This window comes from Tursiops truncatus, chromosome 1 (genome assembly GCF_011762595.2).
Source record: "Tursiops truncatus isolate mTurTru1 chromosome 1, mTurTru1.mat.Y, whole genome shotgun sequence".
Taxonomy (NCBI): Eukaryota; Metazoa; Chordata; class Mammalia; order Artiodactyla; family Delphinidae; genus Tursiops; species Tursiops truncatus.
In genome coordinates, this window is record NC_047034.1 from 128,222,972 (window position 1) to 128,246,957 (window position 23,986).

Here is a 23,986-nt window from a genome sequence, read left to right on the forward strand (position 1 = left end):
TAGGCAAGACAGGAAGGTGACAGAATCTCAGACAGGTTTCAATGATCTATTTAGTTTAGTCAGGAGCCCAGCCAGCAGCTGGGAGAAAAGATCTAGCCCCACAGCCCCAGGGAGAGAATTGGCAAGGGTGCAAAACCACGTGTGGGTCCCAGCCAAATAAACGGAGGTTCAGGGCAGAACTCCAGTTTCAGGAGGGAGAATGGAAAAGATGAACAGGAACTAGGGCAGAAGCCCAGGTATTAAACAAGGCTCACAGGTGGCCAGGCTCATCCCCAGCACACTGGATTCTAAGCTCACCCTTGCAGAGTTACAGATCCCATAACCGGCTTTTGAAGAAGCAGCAGGAGAATATCATGTGGATAAGGGGCAGGATGGAGAGGCTCTCAAGCACTGATAAAGGCATGAAGAGACCAGTGGGGAATGGCAAGTTAATTAATCTGGCTGGCATGGGTAGTGAGGGCTGCCAGGTAAAATACAAGATGCCCCTTTAAATCAGGATTTCAGATAAACAATGAATATTTTAGTATAAGTATGTCTCATGCAATATTGGGGACACATGTATACCAAAAAATTGTTGTTCATCCGAAACTTACATTAAACTGGGCAGCCGGTAGTTGTATTTACTAAATCTGGCACTCCTACATGTGGGTCTTCTGGAGGATGTGGCTAGAAGGCTTGGCAGGGCAAGACCACGAAAAATCTTACGTGCTATGCTGGGCAGATAATGAGGAACCATGAAAAATTTTAAGCAGGGGAATAATATAATCGGGTTTGTATTTTAGAATCACCATTAGAGTAGCCCTTTGAAGAACAAAATAGTTCAGAAAGACAGGAACTGAGAGACCAGAAAGCTATTTAAATAGCCCAGACTCAAGGAGAATTGAAAATAACTGCTCACTTCACAATTCTGCCTAATGCTAGCGAGATTTCCAGGTTCATGTGGGCAACAGCGACCAAACTATTCTTTCCAGAGCTGCTCTTTGATTCAAGGAACAAAAAACTTTGGGGGTGGGGCAAGGAATAGATATATTTTGTCTTGCCCAAACCCTGTGCCTGTCATATACTTCTTGAGGAAGATGGAAAGATATGTGTATATATCCAGCTCCATGTAGTAAGCTCATGTCTTGCTCACCACCACATCCCAGAAGGTAATCAACAAACACTTGTTGAATGAGTTCCTTAAGGACAAAGTCTATCTTCACCATCTTTGTTTCCTTAGCATCTGACCCAGGGCTGGGAATAAGTTTCTCAAAATAGTTCTTGATTAAAGCGATCTAATTAATTAACAACCAGAAGTGCTTCCTATTAACTACATTTATCCAACATTACATCAAAGGTACAACCTGGCATATTTTTCACAACCTGGCAAAAGAAGCCCTGCCTCATCTATGGGACCAGAAAACTTTTCGAAAGCTGCATAATGATGCTGATTAGAGGGAGTTTTAAATGTAATTTTCCTCATTTGTGTGAAAATGAGCGGGGTTTTTTTTTCTTTTGAGGTGTTTTGTTTGGTATTTTCCTAACTGCTTCCACAAGTATTGTCAGTGCCTGACTGTTAATAAATCTAGATCTTAATTAAGTATTTCTCAGGTAGATCATCATAAAGTGGTATGAACCAAGTACTTGTCTTCAGTCCTCCAGTATCAGTATAGTTACTGGCATATGTATCTTTTCCAAGGCTGAAGTGTGAACTTGAAGGCAGGACTTTATTCTCATTTATCTTCATAGTCACATAACTTTTACTAATAGCAGTTTTGTTGAAGGGTCAAGAGTAGGAAGCCAAAAGGGATAGAATAATTCTAAAAAGTGCATGGGGTAAATACAATAACAACATTATTACAGCTACTTGTTATTAAAAATTATGTTCCAAGTACCATGAGAGGTCTTTACATATATTTTATTAAATTTCAGTCCTAAAAACTCCTCTTTGAGGTAGGTGTTGTAATCCTCATTTTATGCATAAAGAAACAGAGAATCAGAACTGATGAATAATTTACCCAGGATGACACAGCTAATAGATTTGGCAGAGCTGAGATTAGGACCTGATTCCAAAGTTCATCTCACACACCAAGAATTGGCATTTTGCAAGTGTGTATTGGAGAGATGAAAGAAGATTGTTGGAGTGCCTATAAGAGTTCTCTTTTATCAGCAACTATGTAATACCCCAGAGGACTAAAGTGTGATAAAGAATATAATGATGTGAGTGCACGGATGTGGAAGACAAGAGGTATAGAGGTATTCCCTATATTTTTGAGCTGTGTCCCTTTTTTCTCTGTTGAGCTTTGTATTTAAGGGAGCACATGACATGACATATAATTAGGCTTCATCTCCACCTTGCTGGAAGTTGTTATTGTTGCCCTTAAAATTATTATCACACTGTTATTATCTGGGATGAAACATATGAACTTTAGATGTTACGATCAGTAATATCAGCTTGTCTGCCCTATCCAAAGGAATACGTTCAGTTCATGCTCAGATATGCAATGGAACCTCATCGATCTGGATGTGTCTGAGCTCACCTGTGACAGTCCAGATCCTTCTCCAAGCTGTAATTACATATATCAGCTATTCTCCAATCCTTTAAAGTTGCAAATGTGCACTTTTTGTCCAGATGCTGACATCTTTCCAGAAGCCCTCTTCAGCTTGCTCAACTGCCAGCCTCCTTACTTAGTTCACTGGGTTCCAGGAAGAATCCGAGTCTCATAAAGAATGCTGCCTCTGATCATTTAATTCCAGGCTGAGCAGAGTAAAATCAGTTTGAACCTCACCAAACTGAAAGTCTATGAAAGTAAAACTTTTGGAGTCTATGAAAGCAAAACTCAAAGGGCAAGTGTTGGCATAACTAATTATATGAATTAGATGGAATTTGAAGAGGAACCAAATATGGTAAAAAGAGGGGAGATAGCAGTTGGTTTAATAAAAAAAATTGAGAAAGCAAATTATGTTTTTCTTGGCTCTGTAAATTAGAAGCCAAAAAATGGTCCGCAGAGGTGTAAGAATCAAAAAGCATCTCCAGTGTTCCGCTTTCACCAAAAACATGGAAGAAATTTCCTAGAAATGGTCAGGATGGAATTATAGAAAATATCCTCTTCAGACCTTCACTGGTTCATTCACTGCCAGGCAGGGTGCTAAACATGGGAGATATAAGATGAACATGGCCGTGACCCTCAAAGCTTACCCTCTAGTTCAGGGAGGTACATCAACTGTCCTGTACAATGAAGTGCGAAAGGCACCAGGAAATAAATATAAAAGGGACACAGTGGGTGCACAAAGGGGGAGTGGTCATCTCTGTGATTCTAATAAAATTACTTCATAGCAATCATGTAGGGTTGTTTAGTGAGACGGCAAACTGTCGCATGGAAAGGGGAAGGAGAACCTGAATTAACAGATATACTGGAGTCAAGGCACAAGGAAGGGGGGTTTGAAGAAGCAATCAGTTCACACCAGTCCTAAGACGTGAATGATCTGGTAAGTGTTCTCCATCTTTAATTTCTAGGTTATGAATTTCACAAAGCAGAATTGCTGCTATACGTCGTCGCTAAGTTAACTCCCGTCCCCCCTCCCCACTTTCCATCGCCACCCCACTACCAGATGTATCAGGTGAGTAGGGCTCAATTCGAATTAAATGTGTCACCTGGGGCAACTCCTCACTACGCAGGGCCTCAGTTTCTTCGCCTGTAAAGTGAGACACCCGAACCAACTCTGAAGTCCATTTCTGCTCAGAATTACTAAATAGGACAAGAAACCAGAAAGGAAACTCAAGAGAAACAAAAGTGAAAGTGCCCAAAGGAAATACAGTAGTAAACAAAAGCACAAAATTCTATATCTCACTGAAAAATGTGGCAGAGTTCCCAAATACTTTTTTCAGCAACCCGTGAACACGAGACTTGGGAGAGAATGAAATGCCTATCACGCCCTCTGAATGTGAATGAGATGAGTGTAACACGAATCCACCTTGCTCCATGCAACTGTCTTCTTAAACAATGACCCTGAACAACCATTTATTAAAATTTTCTTTCTAAATAAGTCAATCCGCGATGAAAAGTCCATCCCCACGTAACAAACCCCACGGACCACCACACAAGGGTGTGTCCCGCTTTGGGAAGAGAGAGAAAAGGGGGTAGAGAAAGAGAGGAAGGAAGGATTCGAACCAATATTAGATTCTGCCTAGTGTGTTGCCACGCGGTTGTTATGCAGAACATCATGGAAGCAAACTATTTTAAAACTTGGGAAATACAGTAGCCTTTAAATTTGATCATTTCCTCCTTCACGGTGTTAGTGAGACTTCTCTGCACGTAACCCAGAACGGTACACCCGCCCGGGAGGGAGAGCGCGAGCTCTGGGGTGGACCGGCAAGTGAAGGCGGCCAGAGGAAGGGACAAGGCTGACAGCTTCGCAGAGCGTTGGCGGCGGGTGTGAGACCGGGACCCGCGACCGCCACGGCTACAGGGTTCGAGCTGGACCCTCCGGGGGCACAGGGCTCCCGAGGTGGGAGGATGCTCCCTGCCCACTGCGGGAGCCTCCCTTCTCTGAGCAGAGGAGGCAAGGGCGCGCAGTCGCGCGCGCGCGCACACATCATTCCCCTGGAGTTGTGTCTTGTCTCTTTTGTTTTTCTCCCTTCCCGGTCATGAGACCCGGAAGTTTTTTTTTTTTTTTTTAATCCTGTCTCTCTCTTTTCCAACCCCCACCCCCCCAATCTATCACATGGCAGAGATAGAATAAAAACAGAAAAATGGCGACGGTCACGTTGTGGCGAGCACGTTGTATCCTTGCTGCGTCATTAGATAATCCTCATGCAAATAGCTTGAAGAACAAAGGAAGGGGGGCCCGAGACCCCCGGGGGCGCAGGTGGGTGTGGGGGCGGCGTGCCGGGCGCGGGGGTGGCGGTGCGTGCGCCAAGCCGAGCGCCGGCGGGAGGCGTGCGGCCGCGCGGGGTTCCGTGCGCCGAGTGTCTACGTCCGTGTGCGCGCCCCTGCGGCGCGGTGGAGCGCTGGCCGGGCCGCTCCTGGCCGGGTCTCGCGGCGCCAGAGCCCGCCACCCGCCCGCCCGGGGGCACGGGAAGCCGGGGGCCGAGGAGAGCTGTTCCGGCGAGGCCGGCCGCGACGCGCGCACACGCACACGCCGCCGCGGGGCTCGGCCGGCTCGGCGGCCGCGCGGGGGGCGGGCCGAGGTCGGGCCGGGCGGGGGCCGAGGGCGCGCCGCTGTCCGGCGCTGGGCGGCTGCCTGCAGCCGCCGCGGGGGACCGCACGCAGCTCGCCACCTCGGGGTGGGCGGCCGCGGGGCGCCGGGGCGGCGGCACTGAGCGAGCTGGGACCCCGCACTCTCGCACGGACTTGGAGGGTATTGCTGGGCTGGGTCTGTTGTGCTTGGGGTGTGTTTTTTTCCTGCGGGGTGGGGGTGGGGGTGACCTCGCCCATCGGCATTTGCGCGGTTTCTCTCTGGCCCTCTCTGGGGTGTCAGGAGCGACGCAGGTTGGACAAGGGCGCGGGGAGACCCCCGGTGCCCCGCTCAGGTCCCCTGGCGGGCCGGCGGCGCGGAGGGGCGGGGCGGGTATGTGTAAATGTTGCGCACTCGCTTTTCCCCCACCCCCGCCTGCTTCCAGGCAGCTGGCGTGGGTCCCTCGCCGTCCGGCGGCGACTGTAAATAGAGCCTGGATGTTGTTTACATGAAGGATCCGGCGGGAGGAGTCTGCGAGGAGGAGGCGGAGGAGGAGGAGGGAGGGAGGAGAGAGGAAGACCGGAGTCCCCGCGGCGGCGGCGGCGGCGGCGGCGGCGGTCCGGGGTGAGGGTGAGCCCTGCGCGGCGCGGGCACCGGGCGCTACCACGAGGCCGGGACGCTGGACCCTGGGGTAGGAGGGAGAATGGGCTCGGGGCGGGGAGACGGGGTCTGTCAGAGTGGCATTTTTAGCTTACAACCTGCCACGCAGATTCTCCGGAGCGATAGAGGAGGGGTTTGCGGGGAGGGCGGGGAGGACTGGATTTCTCTGCACGTTCATTCTCCTATCCCCAATCTTTTCCCGCTTCCTTTCGGGGCTCACCTGTTTATTTCCATCAGCCAGAGCTTTCAGTTTTTATTTAGACATGAGAGGCTGTTTCTTTTATTAGAAGCGTAATTGGGGAGGGGGGTGCGTGGCTGTAATTTATGCCGGTCCCGGTCGCTTTTCAAGAAGGGGGAGGGGACTTGGCGGAGACCGCCTGTTCCCGGCCGTAGCTAACCCCAGGGCTTCTCCCTGCCTTCCCGCGGCCAAGGAATCTTTTCCCTCACTCAGCTACCCGCAGGCCGGCTGCCACCTTCTTGGAGAAGGACCACACCTGTGTTTATTCCTCGCTTTGGAAGAGAGGTGAGCTGAGAAACCGGGAAATCCTGTGTTCCCCAAAGCTCTTAGCCAACCATCCCATCCCAGAATTGGCCAGAAAGTGCTGCTTTCACCTGCTGATTGCGCTGGGCACGCCCATCCCCCCACCCCGGCAAGTAGTGGTCTACAGGTGTGTTGGGATTTTCTCTTGCCTCTGGACCTGCACCCCACCACCCGGCAACTAACTGCTGGGTTTAGATTGAGAGAGAAGTGATCCCCTTGGATTTAGTGTGCGTTCTGCATTCCCCAGTGGGTCTTCCAATGGAATCGTCTGCTCTTCCGCCACAGCCCCCTTTATTCTTCCACTAAGAGCTTAGTCCAGAATCTGGCCTAAGCAGCCAGTCTCTGGCTCTCTTTTTCTGGGCTCCACCCTGGCCCCTCTTGGTTCTCCAGAGCCAAGCACGCCTCCCAAGCAGAAGGCACACCCTGCCCTAAATCTCCTCCATTCCAAAAGGGAGGGGAAAACAGTGGAAGAGAAGGGAGCCAGGGGTCTTCCTTCTGTCCTGAGTATCCCCAACAGCATTTCCCTCTTCAAGCTTGCTGGATTTATAATCCCTTTTTTCTTCTTATCAGCTGCTCCCCCCCACCCTTTGACCCTAGTCCTATGATAGATACTTAGGGAGGTGCGGATGGGGGGGGGTGGATTGTCACCCCTTTTTCCTGGTGCGAGGCATTTTCCTTCTCCTTGGTCTTTTCATTTTTGAGACGCTTAACAAGTAAAATATGTAAATATGTTTGCATGCTTATTTGAACTTGTTTTCTTGCTGGCTAATGAATAGCTGGGACTCAAAAGGGAGGGAGGGGAAAGCGACGAGAGGTGCACATTCCCGCTGGTGTCCCCCACATGAACATCCCCAGAGTTGCAGGAGGAGACCCTTCTGTGAAAGCCAACAGTCTCCCTTCCATGACATCACCACCTAAGCCCTTCCAACTTTAGCTTCAGAACAGGAAGAAGGCTCAAAATAGAACTACCTTAGGAATCCAGCTCCTTTTAGAAGATCAACTTTTAAATCAGCTGCAGGAGGAACACTGAACTTTGACATGGGTAGAGAAAGCTATAGTGTTTGTAGTAATTGGTTCTTTGGGGGCAGGGTATGGGGATACTTTCCACGTATATTCACGAAATGCTTTTCTCAAGGTCAGTTGGGTACCTAGACCGATGAATGATTAATCAGATGGTTCTAGATTCTTTATTGAATTATTCATGTGTTTCGGTATGTCAACAGTAACAAGTACTTTTCAGAATGAATTAAAGAGGGGCTCCTAGAATGTGCTCTAGAGAGTCTGCTAGAGATAGAGGAGGTTGTTGGTGGGGAGGGAGCTTTTGAAGGCGAGGAATCTGAGGATGCAGTGACAGCTGTTGTGAGTATGGAAGTTGAGAGGCTTACTATAAACAATGCCTGTAACTTTTGCAGGGTGACTAATATCCTGGACAAAGAATTAACGATGTCAGGATTTTCCACCTTTACCTCGAAAATTAACTCCATATCTTTGAATCATGATGTCTCCATTTTTTTCCCTGAATTCTCTGAGCAGAAAGAGTTGTTCAGTCTTTAGGAAGGGCTGCTTAATAAATGATCATCACTGAAGTATTAACGACCATAAGGATTAGAAGTAAGGCAGAAAATACTTGGCATAATTTGAGTACCTGGTGGGTGCTGTAGAATGACTTGCTGGGTGAAGGGTTCCGGTTTGAAAAAAAGTCCGGATGACAGGACTTTCTCTACCTGCATTAATGCAGTAGCCACTAGCCACGTGTGGCTGTCAAGCACCTGAAATCTGGGTAGGGTGATAAGTCGATTTTTAAATCAAAAATTGGTGTTCCATTCAGTTTTTGGAAAACTTCGTTGTGTTTGGAAACAAGTTGGATATGTGCATCTACTTTTTAAGCTGTAACTTTTATGAAATCTAAATTCAGATTGAGTATTTCTGATGAAGGTTTAGTGTTCGAGTTGACATGTGTTATAAGTGAATATGCTCTGGATTTCAAAGACTTAGTACAAAAAAAGAGTAAAATAGCTCACTAATGTTTATATCGATTACATGTTCCAATGAAGATATTTTGGGTATATTGTGTTAAATGAAATTTATGGTTAATGTCACTTTAACCTGTTTATTTTTTAGTTTTTTCAAAATGTGACTACTGGAATATCTAAAATTACATACATAGCTTGCTTTTTACTTTTCTGGGACACCGCTGGCCTGTAGCATTGCTCCTTTTTCTCCCTGGATTAATTTCAGAAGAGGTGACTGCGTGAAATACAGTTCCTTCATGTTTGTCAACCATTTACTTTCCCCTGTTATTTTCCATTTGGAGATTTGGGAGCACCAAGAGTTAACTATCACAGTATATGAGACTAATAGTGACTGCCCTGCAGATTTCTACGCAGGAGGCGTGCCCTGCGCAGGAAGGTCAATAAAGACGTCCCGGGTGCTGGAAGGGCTGGTAGGGGTGTCTTGGGAAAACGTAGCGATCCACATATCTGGCCAGAGCTGCTTTTGTAAAAGGTTCCTGGGCATGCCAAAATATATCAGAGAACAGTTCGTGGTACTGTAACAGTCATGACACCTGGTGGCATCTTAGTGATGCCACCCACCTTTGTTCATTTTCTCTTTCTTTGCATTCAGTTTCTGCCCTCACTTCATAGCTCCATTGGTGGTAATTGGGCCCACAAGGTTCCTGACCCTTTTCTTTCAACAAAAAAGTATAATGTCGACCTGAATGGAGATGTTGCTATCTTTGGAGTTTGGTTTTATCTAATGAGATTCAGTAATGGCAGTGGAAGGGACTTGGGCCTTTAGTACTCTCCCCTCATTTTGTAGATGACAAACTGTCAAGTATCTTGCCGGTTGACATACAGAGAGAGGAATTAAGCATGTACGTTTGTTGATAAGCTATTTCGAGAATCCCTGGGAAATGAAGAAGTTTGTCAATGAATTAGGCAAGTATTTGTTGAGCTTGCACTCTATGGAAAGGACTGTGATGAATGTTGTGGAAGGACATGAAGACAGCAGTCTCTGACTTCAGGAACAATGCTGTTGATTTGAGGAAATCAGATGTAAACAGTACCAAAGTAAATCACAGTTTAAGATATAGCACTTCATAATGAGTGCAGTACCTCTGTGTTACAAGTAGAAATGTGTTCCTTTTCTATGTGTTACAAGTAGAAATGTGTTCCTTTTCCAGGTGTAGGAATAGAAGCTCTGAGAATGGTGGACTCTGCAGAAAAGAGGAGTGTGATTGTATTTCCGGAACAGCCCAAGGCTCTAGAAGTAGAGGTCAGTGCACGTCTTTGGTATCGCCCCCTTTAGCTGTCCGTTAAGGGAATTTGAGAGGTAAGACCCAGCATTTCTAAATGGCAGTGCTGCCAGTAATGAGGAAATCATAGATTAATTGGAGACACCCAGGGTTTTTAGAGAGACTAGCTAGGGGTGGGTCATTTTGAAGTCAGCTGGTGTATTTTTGATTGGTTTTTCTAAAAGGGTATGATAACAGAGGTGAGACGGAATAAAATTGACTTGTGAGCAGACAGAAATCCAAAATCTGGGGAAAAAAATTAAATCTCGAGCAAAATCCAACAGTGAAAGAAGTAGACAGTTGGACTACAGGTGTGTATTCTGAGTGCACATGTAAAGGGGAAAGGCCCATAGAATAGAATATTATATTCTATTAAGCATGAAGTGGGATGGTCCATTTATTTTAGATTTTTAGTCTCCTGGAGCCTTTTTGGACTAAAATCCCCACCAGTTCGTTCCTCCTTCTCTCTCCATTATCGTATAGAGACCTTCTGTGTTAGGTTTTTTTCTTCATGACCTGCTGAGGTTATGCAGCATGACTGTTTAGAGGCCAGTGCTTGGAATGGGTAAAACAATGTCACCCCCTCTGCAATTACTCCCAGTTAATGCTTCTCTGTGAGAATTGGGGCTGACTTGGCCAAGGCAGTCGTCCTTGGCTTTTCCTTGCCGTTTTAGCTGATTTATTTCTCCTAAGGAAAGCAAAAATTGTGTAACCCCCTTATTCCTGATTTCCTACTAATCTTGGCACAAGTTAGTTTTCGAACACTATTACCAGCAAAGCTTTGCCACGAAACGCAGGTATGCGTTTTCTGTATTTCTGACAAAGCAGTAGTTGACATTTAGCACTTTCTGTTGACAGTACATTTTTATAACATGACAGTTTGGTCAAATGCGCACATTTTATAATGTCACTGAGTTGGATTGTGGTTTTCAAGTTGGGGAAGAAAAAAACATCACACTTTAGTAAAAGACCAGTGGATTGAAATTAACCTGTTTAAACTATTTTAATTTTAAAGTATTGTCAGATATTTTACATGCCAGCAGTTCATTTCATGGTTCCTCCAGTTATTTAATCTATAATCAGATACTTAAAAGTTCAAAATCACTGTATTTTCACTTTCGGTCTGTTGATAAGAGAGACGTGACATGTTTTTTGTGTGTGCACAGTTTTAGTATACTTGGTTTGCCAGTAGTACTTGGTTTTCTAGTTGATAATATTTGGTGCATGCATCACGAAGAAATTGTTCTTGTATCATTTTCATCATAGAAGAACTGAGTGTAAAATCAGGTTGATCTCTGGAGGAAAGCATTTTACGTCATTATCTTTTTCTTCCCCTCTCACTGTGCAGTATACTTCCGTACTGTAGCATTAGCACCTGCCATCATTCGTTTTAAAATGAAAATAAGTCAATTTTTTTAAGAAAAATCTACTGAAAAAGAAGTGTTTCTGATAGATTTAGTTTTTTAAATGCGCATTTATAAGAAATAATTTCCATGAAGAAAGAAAACGTTTTAAGTGTTTACTAGTATTTATAAAATACAGTTCTGAAAACCCACATTTTTTTCTTCCTTGAAACTGCTTTAGAGTTATTCTGAGAAGATCACAGAGTAATGGCAGTTTGCTTTTTGTTATTACTTGGCCTCTAGGCTCCCTGCCCTATCCCCCCACGCCCAGTTTAGGTAGATAAATGAGAGAAAAATAAGGAAGTAAAGGAAATACCCATTACTTTTTGTACCAAAAATCTTTAGTTGTCTGATTTTTGGTCATGGCTAATAGAGTGAATTTCAACTTTGTAGCACATTACAAACATTAAGTTCGGGTTTGTTGACTTCATATTTAGACATTCAGTTGCATTAGTACTCAGTCTTTGTGAAGAACAGTCTAATAACTACTAAGTATATCAGAGTTATTTATTTGTCCCCATACTTACTTACCCTCTAGTATCTCACAGTAAGTATTCCTCTTTTCCAAAACTGACAAAACTTGTGGCTGGGAATTGTTCGGTGGTAATCTTTTTATCCTTTTTGATGTATCAGCTATCTAAAATTTCATTCTCAAATAATCACAATATCTTTGTTCATGTAACAGATGTTTATAATTTGGGTAAAATGTGCGACTATTTCCAGGAACCTTAGGTTAAGGGATCCAATTTTTTTTTTAATCTTCATTGCCCTCTCGTGTTTCAACTCTGTATTACATCAGTTGGCTAAGACCTAAGCGATGACCTCTTTAACTGTTACATATTTTTGCACTTCAGAGAATGTTGTTTTAATTTGTATGTGGGTGGATTGTTTCACTGGATATTCCTTTTCTGAAGATGAGGTCAGTTTCATAGTGCATAAACTTAACAGTTGAGCTAGGCTCACTGTACTCTGCTATTTTCTGACCTGTGCTGATCTAAAGAATTGATTGATCTCTCTGACTTATTTGAAGTAGAGAGCTAGTATCTAATTTGCATATAATGAGTCTTTGAAACTGAGCAAATGCCTAATTGAAAACAGTTATTTTTCAAATATCTGTCAAGTTACACTCACATTGAAATAACTTGAGAACTTATGACTGATATGGAAAAAAAATTAGTGACTCATGGCTTTAATAAGTTGATTATTCTGAAGCCTGAATTCTAGTTTCAGAATCTTTTTGTCCTTTTTGTTAAAAGTACATCATCCCTGGGACTTCCCTGGTGGTCCAGTGGTAAAGAATCCGCCTTACAGTGCAGGGGACAAGGGTTCGATCCCTGGTTGGGGAACTAAGATCCCACATGCTGCGGGGCAACTAAGCCCGTGCGCACCACAACTACGGAGCTTGCGCGCCTCAACTAGAGCCTGCGTGCTGCAAACTACAGAGCTCACGCGCTGTGGAACCCACGCACCACAACCTGAGAAGAGAAAATCCTCATGCCACAACTAGAGAGAAGCCTGTACACCACAAGGAAGAGCCTTGTGCCTTGCTGCAATGAAAGATCCTACGTGCCTCAACGAAGATCCGCGTGCCAACCAAGACCCAACGCAGCGAGAGATAAAAATAAATAAATCTTTAAAAAAAAATGTCCATCATCCTTGAAGATGACTTCAGGGTACATCTCAAAGGTACAGATAATTTTAAAGCAAGTGATGTGTATGTGTTGATTTTTTAAAAGGCATTCCAAAGGTTGTTAACAATCCTTCATCCTAACTGTAAAATTGACGTAACTTTAGTGAAAACACCTCACAGGTGTGATAAATATGTAATCATCATTAGTGTCATCAATTTGAGTATATTCTTAGCACTCAGAGCAAGAACAATAAAAGTTATTCTTTTTGCTAGTTTTTCTTAAATCATAAAACTCCCACAAGCTTCTGCTTCATGATCTGAGATGCTGAGAAAACTAAAAATTTTAAGCAAAAAGTAGATGTTTTCAGAAACTTTGTTTGCATAAATTGTGTAAACTGAATATTCCCTTGATGGAGTTGAATGGCTAGGTTGGGGTAGAGAAAAACACTAGGTTCAGTCATTTGACATGGATTTGAACTCAGGTTCAATGTAACTTAGTGGTATGATCAGGTAAATCACCTAACCTCTCTTAGATTTTTATTTTCTTTCTGTAAAATGGGCTAATGATACCTAACATATTCCAGAATCCTTTTGTGATGAATTAATGTGTAATTCATTGACAACCCCATAGGGGTTCTTGTGAAAACTAAAGCAGAAAGCCATAGAAAATTACTGAATGTTAGGCAGATATGAAGTATTCTTGCCATGTTTGATCACGAGCACTTTGAGGATAGGGACCAGGTCTTATTTATCTTCATTTCCTGGACATCTAGAAGAGGTCTTGGAATATAGTAGACCCTAAGTAAATATTTATTGCATGAATGATTGAGGTCAGGGAGATGGAATCAGCAAATCCGTGCACCGAAGAGGTAACACTGTGAAGTAGAGCTGGAAAGCATATGTGATGTATTCGTGGTTGCTCATCAATATGTATAAATCATATGTTCAGCTTTTGTCTTAATATAATTCAACCAGGCGTTTTACTATTTCAGCCTCACTAATTGTTGGGCTGTGACACTACTTTTTCTTCTGCTTCCCCAAATCTCGAACCAGAAGGGGATCTTGTAGTCTTCCACTTCCTGGGGAGCCTTCAGAGGGAGTCATGCAGCCACCCGGAAAGGATGCTGCCGGCCGACACAGTGACTGACAGGCTGCCCTGGCTCAGTTATCACAGTGCTGATGCTGTCCATTCTAAAGGTACAGTACTGTGATAACTGAAGGATGGCAGCCATCTTGCCTTCCATCAGAGGAGCTCTGTCGTGCCTGGGAAGGAAGACAGAAGATGAAAGAGGCATGTGAAACAGTGGCAGGGACCCAGAAACCCTCTTACCCTGTTCCTGTATTGTGCTTTCCCTAGAGCACAGGGAATGTTATTCCATCTGTCTTTGCCCTGTTTTGTGATATGCGACTAAAGAGGAGTTGGGTAGTTGTTTGCCTTGTTGTACTGAGCAGACATGTTATTAAGATCTTTTGGGACTTTTAAGAGACTGATTTGGGATAAGTGCGAAGTGTGGATTAGTATCTCTGGAGTGGCATTCACAGACATTGTGCCACTTTTGTAAACGTAAAAAGTAACCTGATTAAAATATCTTGATGCTTGTCAATATTAGACGTTCAGAATGAAATTCAACTTAAACAGGGAGAAAAAAGCCCTGCGTGTTGAACAGTATTCATATTATCGTGCGAATAAAATTACGTCTTTGTGTTGAAGAGTGGATAGAGACATGTCATGTTTCTTTCCGTAACAAAATTTAGAGGTCCCATTTCCTGTCAACAGGAAATCCTGGGCTCAGTCTGGGGCGTGAGCTCTAGAGGGCCTGCCTAGGCCTGGAGGTCCTTGGCGCTTTGGGGCAGTTCATAGATGTAAGGGGTTTCCAGTGGGTTAAGTGAGACGTGATGCAAGCAAAATATGATGGGGTTTTTGTTTAAAACACACATACACACGATGTGTGTTTGGTTGGTGTATTCATTGTATTCTTCAGTTTAGGTATGTGAGAATGGGAGGACTGGGATGAAACTCAGGAATATCACGTGATCCAGCATTTCCACTTCTGGTTATATACCCAAGTGAATGGAGTCAGATATTTTTGCACCCGTGTTCACAGCAGCATCATTCACGATAGCCAAAAGGTAGAAGCAACCCAGGTGTCCATCGATGAATGTGGATAAAGTGTTTATACGTACCACAGAATATTACTCAGCATTATTAAGGGAGAAAATTCTGACACGTGTTACGACACGGATGAACCTTGACGATAGCTAAGTGAAACGAGCCAGGCACAAAACAGTGTATGAGTCGTCTTATATGAGATTCCTACAGCAGTCAGAGTCATAGAGCCAGAGGAATGGTGGTTGCCCAGCACTGCAGGAAGGGGGAAATGGGAAATTCACGTTTAACAGAGTGACTGGGAAGATGAAAAATTTCTGGAGTTGGATGATGATGGTTGCACAATGTGAATGTACTTAATACTACAGAACCGTACGCTTAAAAATGGCTAAAATGGTAAATTTTATGTCTATTTTACCACCACCAAAACAAAAAAACAAGGGCAAGGTAATAGCACTGTTGCAGGATTGAATTGATTGCTCTCTTCTTTAGACAGTCTTCAGTGTGAAGATAATTGCTGTTTCAAATAAGCAATTAAAATGTAATTCCCATGTCTTTATGCATTTAAAGTTCTCTAATCTGTAGACTGTTAGACATATGTCCAGGGTTTCTCACATAGCATAGCTTTAAAATTTTGTAAAATATAAAGAAAACTAAGTATAATAACAATGAAAGTACTAAAAGTAGAGTGAAGAAAAGGCCTCAACAGGAAGGCAGATGATGGGGCATCTCGTGCCGGCTTTATGCCTTTTCTGGTGAAATTGGGCAACTCAGTGGACCTTTCCATGCTCTAGTTGCCTCATTTGCCTGCCTCTTTGGAGTAGTGGTAAAGATGATACTTTGTGTGTGTGTGTATCGTATGCGTAATATGTGTGTGTGTGTGTGTGTATGTATGTATGTATATATGACCATTTTGATGACCAAAGCAACATTCAAGTGGCATATTATTTCTTTTTCTCAAAATGTAGAAATACAATGTCTGAAAAGATTTTAAAATAACTTTTAATATTTTAAAATAAACTTTTAATAAACATCCTACCTGGACTTGTCACTCAGCTATTCCCAGCCTCATTAAAAGGAGTATTCTATAGCTTGCTCTTCATCACAAAAGGTTTTTTTTCTACTATTATATGTGTAAATTTGAAAGTAAGTAAAAGCATAGAGACTAGAAATAGACAGCAATAACCTTCTCTAAGGGATTGCATGTTTTATTAGCCCTGAGTAGCTTGCTCTTCATCATGAAAGATTTTTTTTTCTATTTGTTATTATATGTTTAAATTTGAAAATAAGAGAAGTAAAAGCATAGAGACAAGAAATAGACAGCGATAACCTTCTCTAAGGGATCGCATGTTTTATTAGCCCTGAGTAAAAGGCATCATTTGTGGATCGTATCTACTTTATCACAAAGCTCTCACTTGGACTCATGCTCTGGAAATCAGATTTTGGTGGTAGGAATGGCCCCCACCAGATCCCATGCAGTGTTCTACCTTGATCATATCACACAGAGTTGGAGCAGAAAGTGAGCTCTGATCCCTGCCGTGCCAGTTTCAAATATTTTGCTGTGCCTTGTATGTTCTGAGCTTCCCTGAATAACCAACCAACTATAAATATGCCACGAATTTGTCTGTACCATTATTAAACTGACTTGTTTCTTCCAAATCACTTGCTTTTTGAGGCAAGAAGATTCTTATGTTTCTGTGCTTCATGTGGAGGATTTTTTCCCCTAAAAATTGCTTCCTTAAAACTGTACATTCATATTCACAATTTATCCTCGCCAAACAGTTCATTTTCACCATTACCTGTTAAGAATCTTTTATTACACGAGTTCTTCATTAAGCATGAACAAGAGTAAGGGAGGCACCAAAAAACCACTTTGTTTTTTCCTTCTCTATCCAAACCATGATTATGAAGATTCCCATTGGAAGGGAATGCCAGGTACCAGAGGGTGTGCCTGGAATATTCTCAGCTGGAGTTCCTTATATTGGTTGAAAGGGTTTTGTGTTGTAATGTGTGCCCCTAATGTAATAGATGTTGAAACAATTCACATAATTGACATGGAGTAAAGTAAGTTGATTATGTCTTGCTTTATGCATTTGGACTATTACTGTACTTTTATTTTTCATGAGATTATGAGGAGATGGATAGTTCTGTTAAAAAGTGGGAAGACAGAGAGGACAGTTCCAATGTAGTGGGAAATTCATTTTCATTTTTTTGCCACTGTCTTTGTAAATGAAATTCCAGACATATTATTCAGACGGCAATTGCTTGATTTTTTTTTTTTTTTTCACTTTGAAAATGAGTATCTTTGGACCAGGGATATCTTAGGGTCAGTGGGCGTAGCTGCCTGGAGCAATTTGCAGAGAAGACTTTTGAGGCCACATCTGGGTTCCACAGAAAGGAGTGCTATAACCACCTTTCCATGTCTCCCTGTGGTCAACTCTCAGTGTCTGTCATTGGCATCAGATTGTGATGCAGGGGTACATTGCTGACCCCTTTCCAGGTACTGTGATTTTAGTATAGAGCTTTAGATCCTCTGGGAAGGCAGACATTCTCAAAAGTTACATTGATAGACTAGAATTCTGGGAAGCTATGTCATTGAGAATCTAGACACCCTTTTTTATGGGGAGGGCAGCACGGGCTTCTAATTAAAATGTCTACCAGCATAATGTGTAGAATTATGCCTAGACATAAATCTTCCCGGTTTTTATTATCATTCACTGATTTCTGTAAAATTATTCTAATACTATTCTAATACCATAAATTTGCCACACTTCAGTAAATGCATTTTGGGCAATCTTGCGTAGTTTATATATGTAGAATTTTGTGTACATAATTGGGTCTAGTGGCTAGAAGAGGACTTCCTTCCCCCCCCCACTCCTTTTTTTTAAGTTGTCAGGATTATTTGCTTGAAATGAGTTAGTATTTGTTGAGTGCACGTGTACCAAGACTCTTGTTTCATCCTAATTCAAATCTTTGACGAAGCGTTCTCCACACTTCATAATTGAAGAACCTGAGGAAGCTCACAGAGTCTTCAAGACACAGCTAGTAAGTGGTAGAGGAAGGGGATAAGTCTAGAACAGAAAAAGTATGAGAAGTTAATGTAAATTAATTCTGCTTTGCTTTTGAATGTAGATTAGTAGATGAGGCTTTGAAGAGGAATTAGACCCAGCATATGTCACAGTGCTTTGAAACTTACACGGCACCTTCCCCCATCCACCATGGCTGCTTTCTGCCTCCTTAGCTGTACACTATAATTGCCTTTTTATTTTTTTATTTTTTGTTTCTTTGGCCACACCAAGTGGCTTGTGGGATCTTAGTTCCCTGACCAGGGATTGAACCTGGTCCTCAGCAGTGAAAGTGTGGAGTCCTAACCACTGGATCACCAGGGAATTCCCTATAATTGCCTTTTTAAAATGAAAATCTGATCATGGCACAATTTTGTTTTAAAACCCTCTGATGGCTTCTTTGATCCTCTTGGGATTAAGACTACTGTCCTTAACATGCTCCATGATTGTAAAGATACCCATTGGAAGGGAATGCCAGGTATGAGAGTGTGTGCCTGGAACATTCTCAGCTGGAGTTCCTTATGTTTAAATTGGTTCCCACCCACCTCTCTGGTCCCATGTCTCGTACCCAGTTGACCAGCCCATCCTTTGTCCAGGGAGTCAAGCTTCTTTCCCCCTCCGGTGCATTTCCTTCTGCCTGAGGCATCCTTACCATTCACTTCTCTTATCCTTCACTTTTCTTATCCATCTCTGATTAAATATTAAATATTAATTCCTCAGAGAACCCTTTCCTGACAGTCTCAACTGTGTCCGGTCCCATGGCACTCTGTGCTTTTCTTTCAATGTACTTATCACAACTGAACTACGTAAACGTACGTGTTTGGGGTGTGTGTGTTTAATGTCTCATTAGATTGTGAGTTCCTTGAGGGCAGGAACCATGGCTCTATCCATTGCTTTGTTCACAGTGCCTGGCACAGAATCTGCCATGTGGCTCACAGTAGAAATCTAATGTGGTATGAGATGCTGAGTGGAGTCTTTCCTGTTTTCTAAGAACGGGTGAGAAGAGTCCACAGCTAAAAAGGTGTTTAAAATCCCCACTCTTCTTTGATCAGAGAACTTCAGCTCTGTGGCCAGCTTTTTCCTGCAAAGCGTCTTCAAAATGTGCCATTCAGCAGAACCAACTCTCAGATGACCCTTATCGCTCAGATGACCCTTATCGCTCACACCCATCCCCGTAAAAGAGGGCTGGGAGCGGGAGAGAACCTTCCTCAGAGAGCAGCATTCCACTTGGAGCTCATCTTTCATCTGGAACTTGGTGAGGCGCTAGCTATCCCAGTAGGAGCTCCCCACGACCAGACTCTGCAAAGCTAAGAGAAGGAATGGGGAGAGGGAGGAAAGGAGAGATGCTGAGTTGGGTGGGACAAGGATGTGAGTTTCTTGGACACTATGGTCAATGGAAGGGAATCTATAGAAGGTGGCTTGGGACTTAAGCCTTCTGGCTGATGCCTCGCGGGAGAGCAGCTGCCACAACCCATGAGTGGATCCCAGGAGTGAGCCAGGGTAGGGATGGTATCCCAAAAGACAAGCCTCTGGCCAGTCAGAAAACTCACCCCCACCAAGGTGGGATGGCTCACGTGGGAACCCTCTGTGGAACTGATGAAGAGGGGAGCCCCGTTTGATGCAGAGGTTTTTTTGAAAGATGTCATTTCAGCAGAACCAGCTCTCAGACTCACTGTCGGTGGTCATGAAAGGAACCAGCCAAGAAAGTAGTAAGCTCTGGGAGAAAAGGAGAGGCGGGCGTGAGGGAGAGACCACATCACTCCTCCACCCCAGCCCCTGGAGCCTCGGGCCTGGCCTCAGCTGGAGAGAAGTACAGAGCTTTGTAATGAAGATGGGATTAAAATCCTCATCAAAGTGAAACGCTTGGCAACTCGACTTGGTTAGAGGTCAATTTGAGGCCCTTACTACTCAAGAGGAAAGGGGAGCACAAAAGAAGCTACTGGACATAAAATAGTTTCATGTTTTACTCTTCACTGAGTTGAAAGTCAAAAGTTAAAATTATTCGTTAAAAGGATGAAAGGACTATAAAATATCCCTTCAGGGGCTTCCTTGGTGGCGCAGTGGTTAAGAATCCGCCTGCTAATGCAGGGGACACGGGTTCGAGCCCTGGTCTGGGGAGATCCCGCATGCCGTGGAGCAGCTAAGCCCGTGCGCGACAACTACTGAGCCTGCACTCTAGAGTCCACGAGCCACCACTACTGAGCTCACGTGGCACAACTACTGAAGCCCACATGCCTAGAGCCCGTGCTCTGCAACAAGAGAAGCCACTGCAATGAGAAGCCTGCTCACCGCCCCCAAGAGTAGCCCCCACTCGCCACAACTAGAGAAAGCGCGCGCGCAGCAACAAAGACCCAATGCAGCCAAAAATAAATTAAAATAAATAAATTAATTTAAAAAATATATCCCTTCAGGTAAAAGTTTGCATGTCCGTGTATCTTCCCCTAGTTAAGTCCCCTCACCCGCTGCTTCTAACGTGTAAAGGAGTTGAAATGCCAATTCAATCCTAACACTTCTAGCAGCCTGTTACCTCCCACTACTGTCCCCTCTCCCTTGTCCAGAAAGCAGAAGGCAATTTAGTGAGAAAGTAGAAACCAGTAAGGACATTGCCCCGTAACCCAACTCCTGGCACATTTGCCTGAAGGCACCGTGCATGAGGCTAGATGGGAGTTATTCAGGGTTACCTGTAGGTAATCATCAAGTGGTTTGAATTCCACAACCTTGACCGTTCTTCTTTGTCACTAATAGACTCATTAAGAATATCTCAATGCAGAACCAGGAGGCTTAAAAAACAAACTTGTAGATGAACCTGGCCTTAACAATGTCAGTCCTAAGAACCTGCTGTATATAGCACAGGGAACTCTACTCAATACTCTGTAATGACCTATACGGGGAAAGAACCTTAAAAAAACAAAAGATTCACTGGTAACTGATTCACTTTGCTGTACCCCTGAAACTAACACAACATTGTAAATCAACTATACTCCAATAAAAATTAAAAGCAAAACAATGTCAGTCCTTACTAGACACCAAATTGTGGATGACTGACAGGGACCTACTTCCTAGTCGTTAGCCCCATCGGTACACTATAGAGGATGGGAACCCAAGAGCTCATTTGCTCCAGCATTTTTCACACTGTGGGTTTGAAATCGATTAAATATGTCTTGACCAGCACTTAAAAAAATAAGACAATATAGAAAATATCAGAGTGCATAGCATGTGGTAGGGTAATATTACTTCATGAAACTTTGCAGTTGCCCCCTTGAGTGTATGTGAGTGTGTACTGGGACACAAATGTTTTTTTATTTTTCACTTCGGGTTTCAGTTCAGTTCATAAGTTATTGATCTAGATGTTAGATTCTAGATCATCTCATTATGTATTGCAGATTTTGGAAACTAAAGCCCAGAACAGTGAAGACACTCGTCCACGGTCGGTAGGAAGAGTAGGAACTCAGACCTGCATCTCAGTCTCTTAGTTAATGTTTCCCCTTCTTCTCACCAGCCCAGAGAGAATAGCAATAGTAACAGCTAATATTCAGTGAGTAATTACTATGTGCCAGCCGCTGCACTAAACACATCATCTTATTTCATAGGAAAAGGGGGTTGTTTGGCTTTGTGTTTTGTTTCAAGTAAATGTTAATGGCTGAACAGTGACTTAGTGCTGTAAGCTGTGGCTAGAACAGATACAGAAGCTGTGAGTAAACATTTAAAGTTTTTATAGCAATTTGACACAGTAATTTTATGTCTGTTGACTCTAGTAATAAAAACATTGGCTTGCATTTTATGTCTTTAATAAACACTTTTCTAGCAATTCATTTTCATTGTAGTTTATAAAAATATCGGTCCATGATGGACTAGGAATAAGAACAAACTGGTTCTTCTCCACAGATAGTTTGAGAAGCACTGACTTCGACCCAGCAAGGCCAACACCTTTGTCCCTTGAGGCCTCTGTAGTCCTTTTGAAGTGCCAGGTTGTCATAGATACCCCTGGAAGAGGCAGATTGCTGGATGCAAGCCCCCTAGCAGCAGAGAAGGGGTTACTGTGTTATCTAGAGCCAATGAGGGACAGCTGCCCTTGTCTTGGGAATGACTAGTGGAAAAGGCACTAACGCCAATAAATATTCCAAAGCTTTCATTTACTTCAGAACTCGAGGAAGTGGGAATGATGGGGATGCTTTCCCTCTCTGGGAAAGCAGAAAGAGCTCCTTCTTTGTAAAGTTGCCCCATGAGAAAAATTTCAACACAGAACAAATTAAATTCTCATTTCCCAAGACTCTCAGTCAGAGTGGTAAGAGCAGAGGGATGATGCTACAGAGGTCTTTGGAAAAATAAGGCTCCATTAAAGGGAGCCTGTGGATGTCCTTGACATGCAGGCTCTGTAGAGGGAAGCACACTTCATAAATCCTGCGGGACTGCTTTTTGGCTGAATCCTAAGATTTGTACGAAGAACTGTTTTGAGTGAATCATTGTGTCTTTGCATCTTCTGGAATTCTGAAGACTGCGGCCAAGGAGTTAGCAAGGCTGAGCACTGGACTGAGCATTTAATCAGTTGAATGCTTCCTTATGTTTTTTTTCCTGGTTTGTTCTCATAACAAGTGACCTTCGTCCAACTCCTAGCAACACATGATTGTGGAATGTTCCCTCCTGAGGAATACTGCCTTGTTTTTTCATTCTGAACACACTGAAAATCTCTGAAAATTCAGATGACCTTGTTTGGACAATGATAATAATGTAAGCTAACTGTACGTGCTGTGTGCCCAGTGTTTTACATCTGTATTATATTTTACGTACGTATTTACTTAGTGTTTACATACTAAGTGTCCCAACAGCCCTGGTCAAATGGGGGCACAGGGGAACTAAGGCTTAGAAAAATTAGGTCACTTACCTGATGTAATTTGGTTCAGTCCTCAGCTTCTGCATTTCTATATTTCCTGCAGATTCATATCAACATCCTTGCACAAGTGAGACAATGCCAGAACTCCAAAGTCATGACATTTTCATTGATTCCTTCTACCTGAAAACAGTATCGGGGCCCGCTTCCTTGTGGTTTTGATTTTGAATACACACCACCTATTGAATAATTCAGGAGTGGAATGATGCATATATAATTGTAGGTCCTGCAAACTCAGAAGTGCCCATGGTAATAATAGCTAGCATTGATTGAAGACGTTCTGCATAACCTGTCCATGCAGTAGTTTTTACCTGCATTCTGTTATTTAATCTTTCCACACCACCTCCTCCTTATCCCTATTTCTGCTTTCTTTTTCTTTTTTTTTTTTTTTTTTTTGCCGTACACGGGCCTCTCACTGTTGTGGCCTCTCCCATTGTGGAGCACAGGCTCCGGACGTGTGGGCTCAGCGGCCGTGGCTCACGGGCCCAGCTGCTCTGCGGCATGTGGGATCTTCCCGGACCGGGGCACGAACCCGCGTTCCCCGCATCGGCAGGCGGACTCTCAACCACTGTGCCACTAGGGAAGCCCCAAAATTTTTTTTTAAAAAAAATTTTTATTTTATATTGGAGAATAGTTGATTAACAATTTTTTTTTCTAATAACGTTTTTTTTCTTCCCCTGTGCCTCGCTGCTTGCGGGATCTTAATTCCCTGACCAGGGATCAAACCCCGCATTGGAAGCACAGAGTCCTAACCACGGGACTGCCAGGGAAGTCTTTCTGCTTTATTTTCTTACAGCACTTTTACATGGTCTGTTCACACTAGCATACTTCAATTTACTTAACTGTATCTATTACTCCCTCTCCCCCACTAGAATGTAAGCTCCATGAGGGCTGTGTGTCTTTTTAGCTCACTGATAGAAGTCCCCAGCAAGTAAAACCCGGTCTGGTACATAATAGGTGCTCAAATATTTGTTGAGTGAATGAATGAACCGTCTCTATAGGTAAATATCACTGTCATCACAAACTGAGGTTTGTGGTATTAAATAATGTGCTTAAATGGGAAGCAGTTACTCCTTTTTACTTCAAAATCAGTTTTGAAATGTGAGTGATGATAGCTTCCTTTCCCTGCTACATTGCTGGAATGAAAATCTTAACACACAAAAGAAGAGGATGCTTTGACACTTTAGGTACCCTCCTTAGAGCAGATAAGCAGTGTGTATTTGTTAAATACGTATATTGG

General features: G+C 43.3%; 1 protein-coding gene across 1 annotated transcript; it reads left to right on the forward strand.

The window, feature by feature from the left end:
- Positions 1-3,154: 3,154 nt before the first annotated feature.
- On the forward strand, positions 3,155-22,600 carry LOC109547322 (uncharacterized). The gene is made up of 6 exons (XM_073802205.1): positions 3,155-3,194; positions 3,497-3,600; positions 4,818-5,340; positions 5,672-5,848; positions 9,543-9,634; positions 18,911-22,600. Exons 1-6 carry the CDS (start codon positions 3,155-3,157, stop codon positions 19,034-19,036), a joined length of 1,062 nt encoding a protein of 353 aa, XP_073658306.1. The 3' UTR covers positions 19,037-22,600.
- The last annotated feature ends 1,386 nt before the right edge of the window (positions 22,601-23,986 follow it).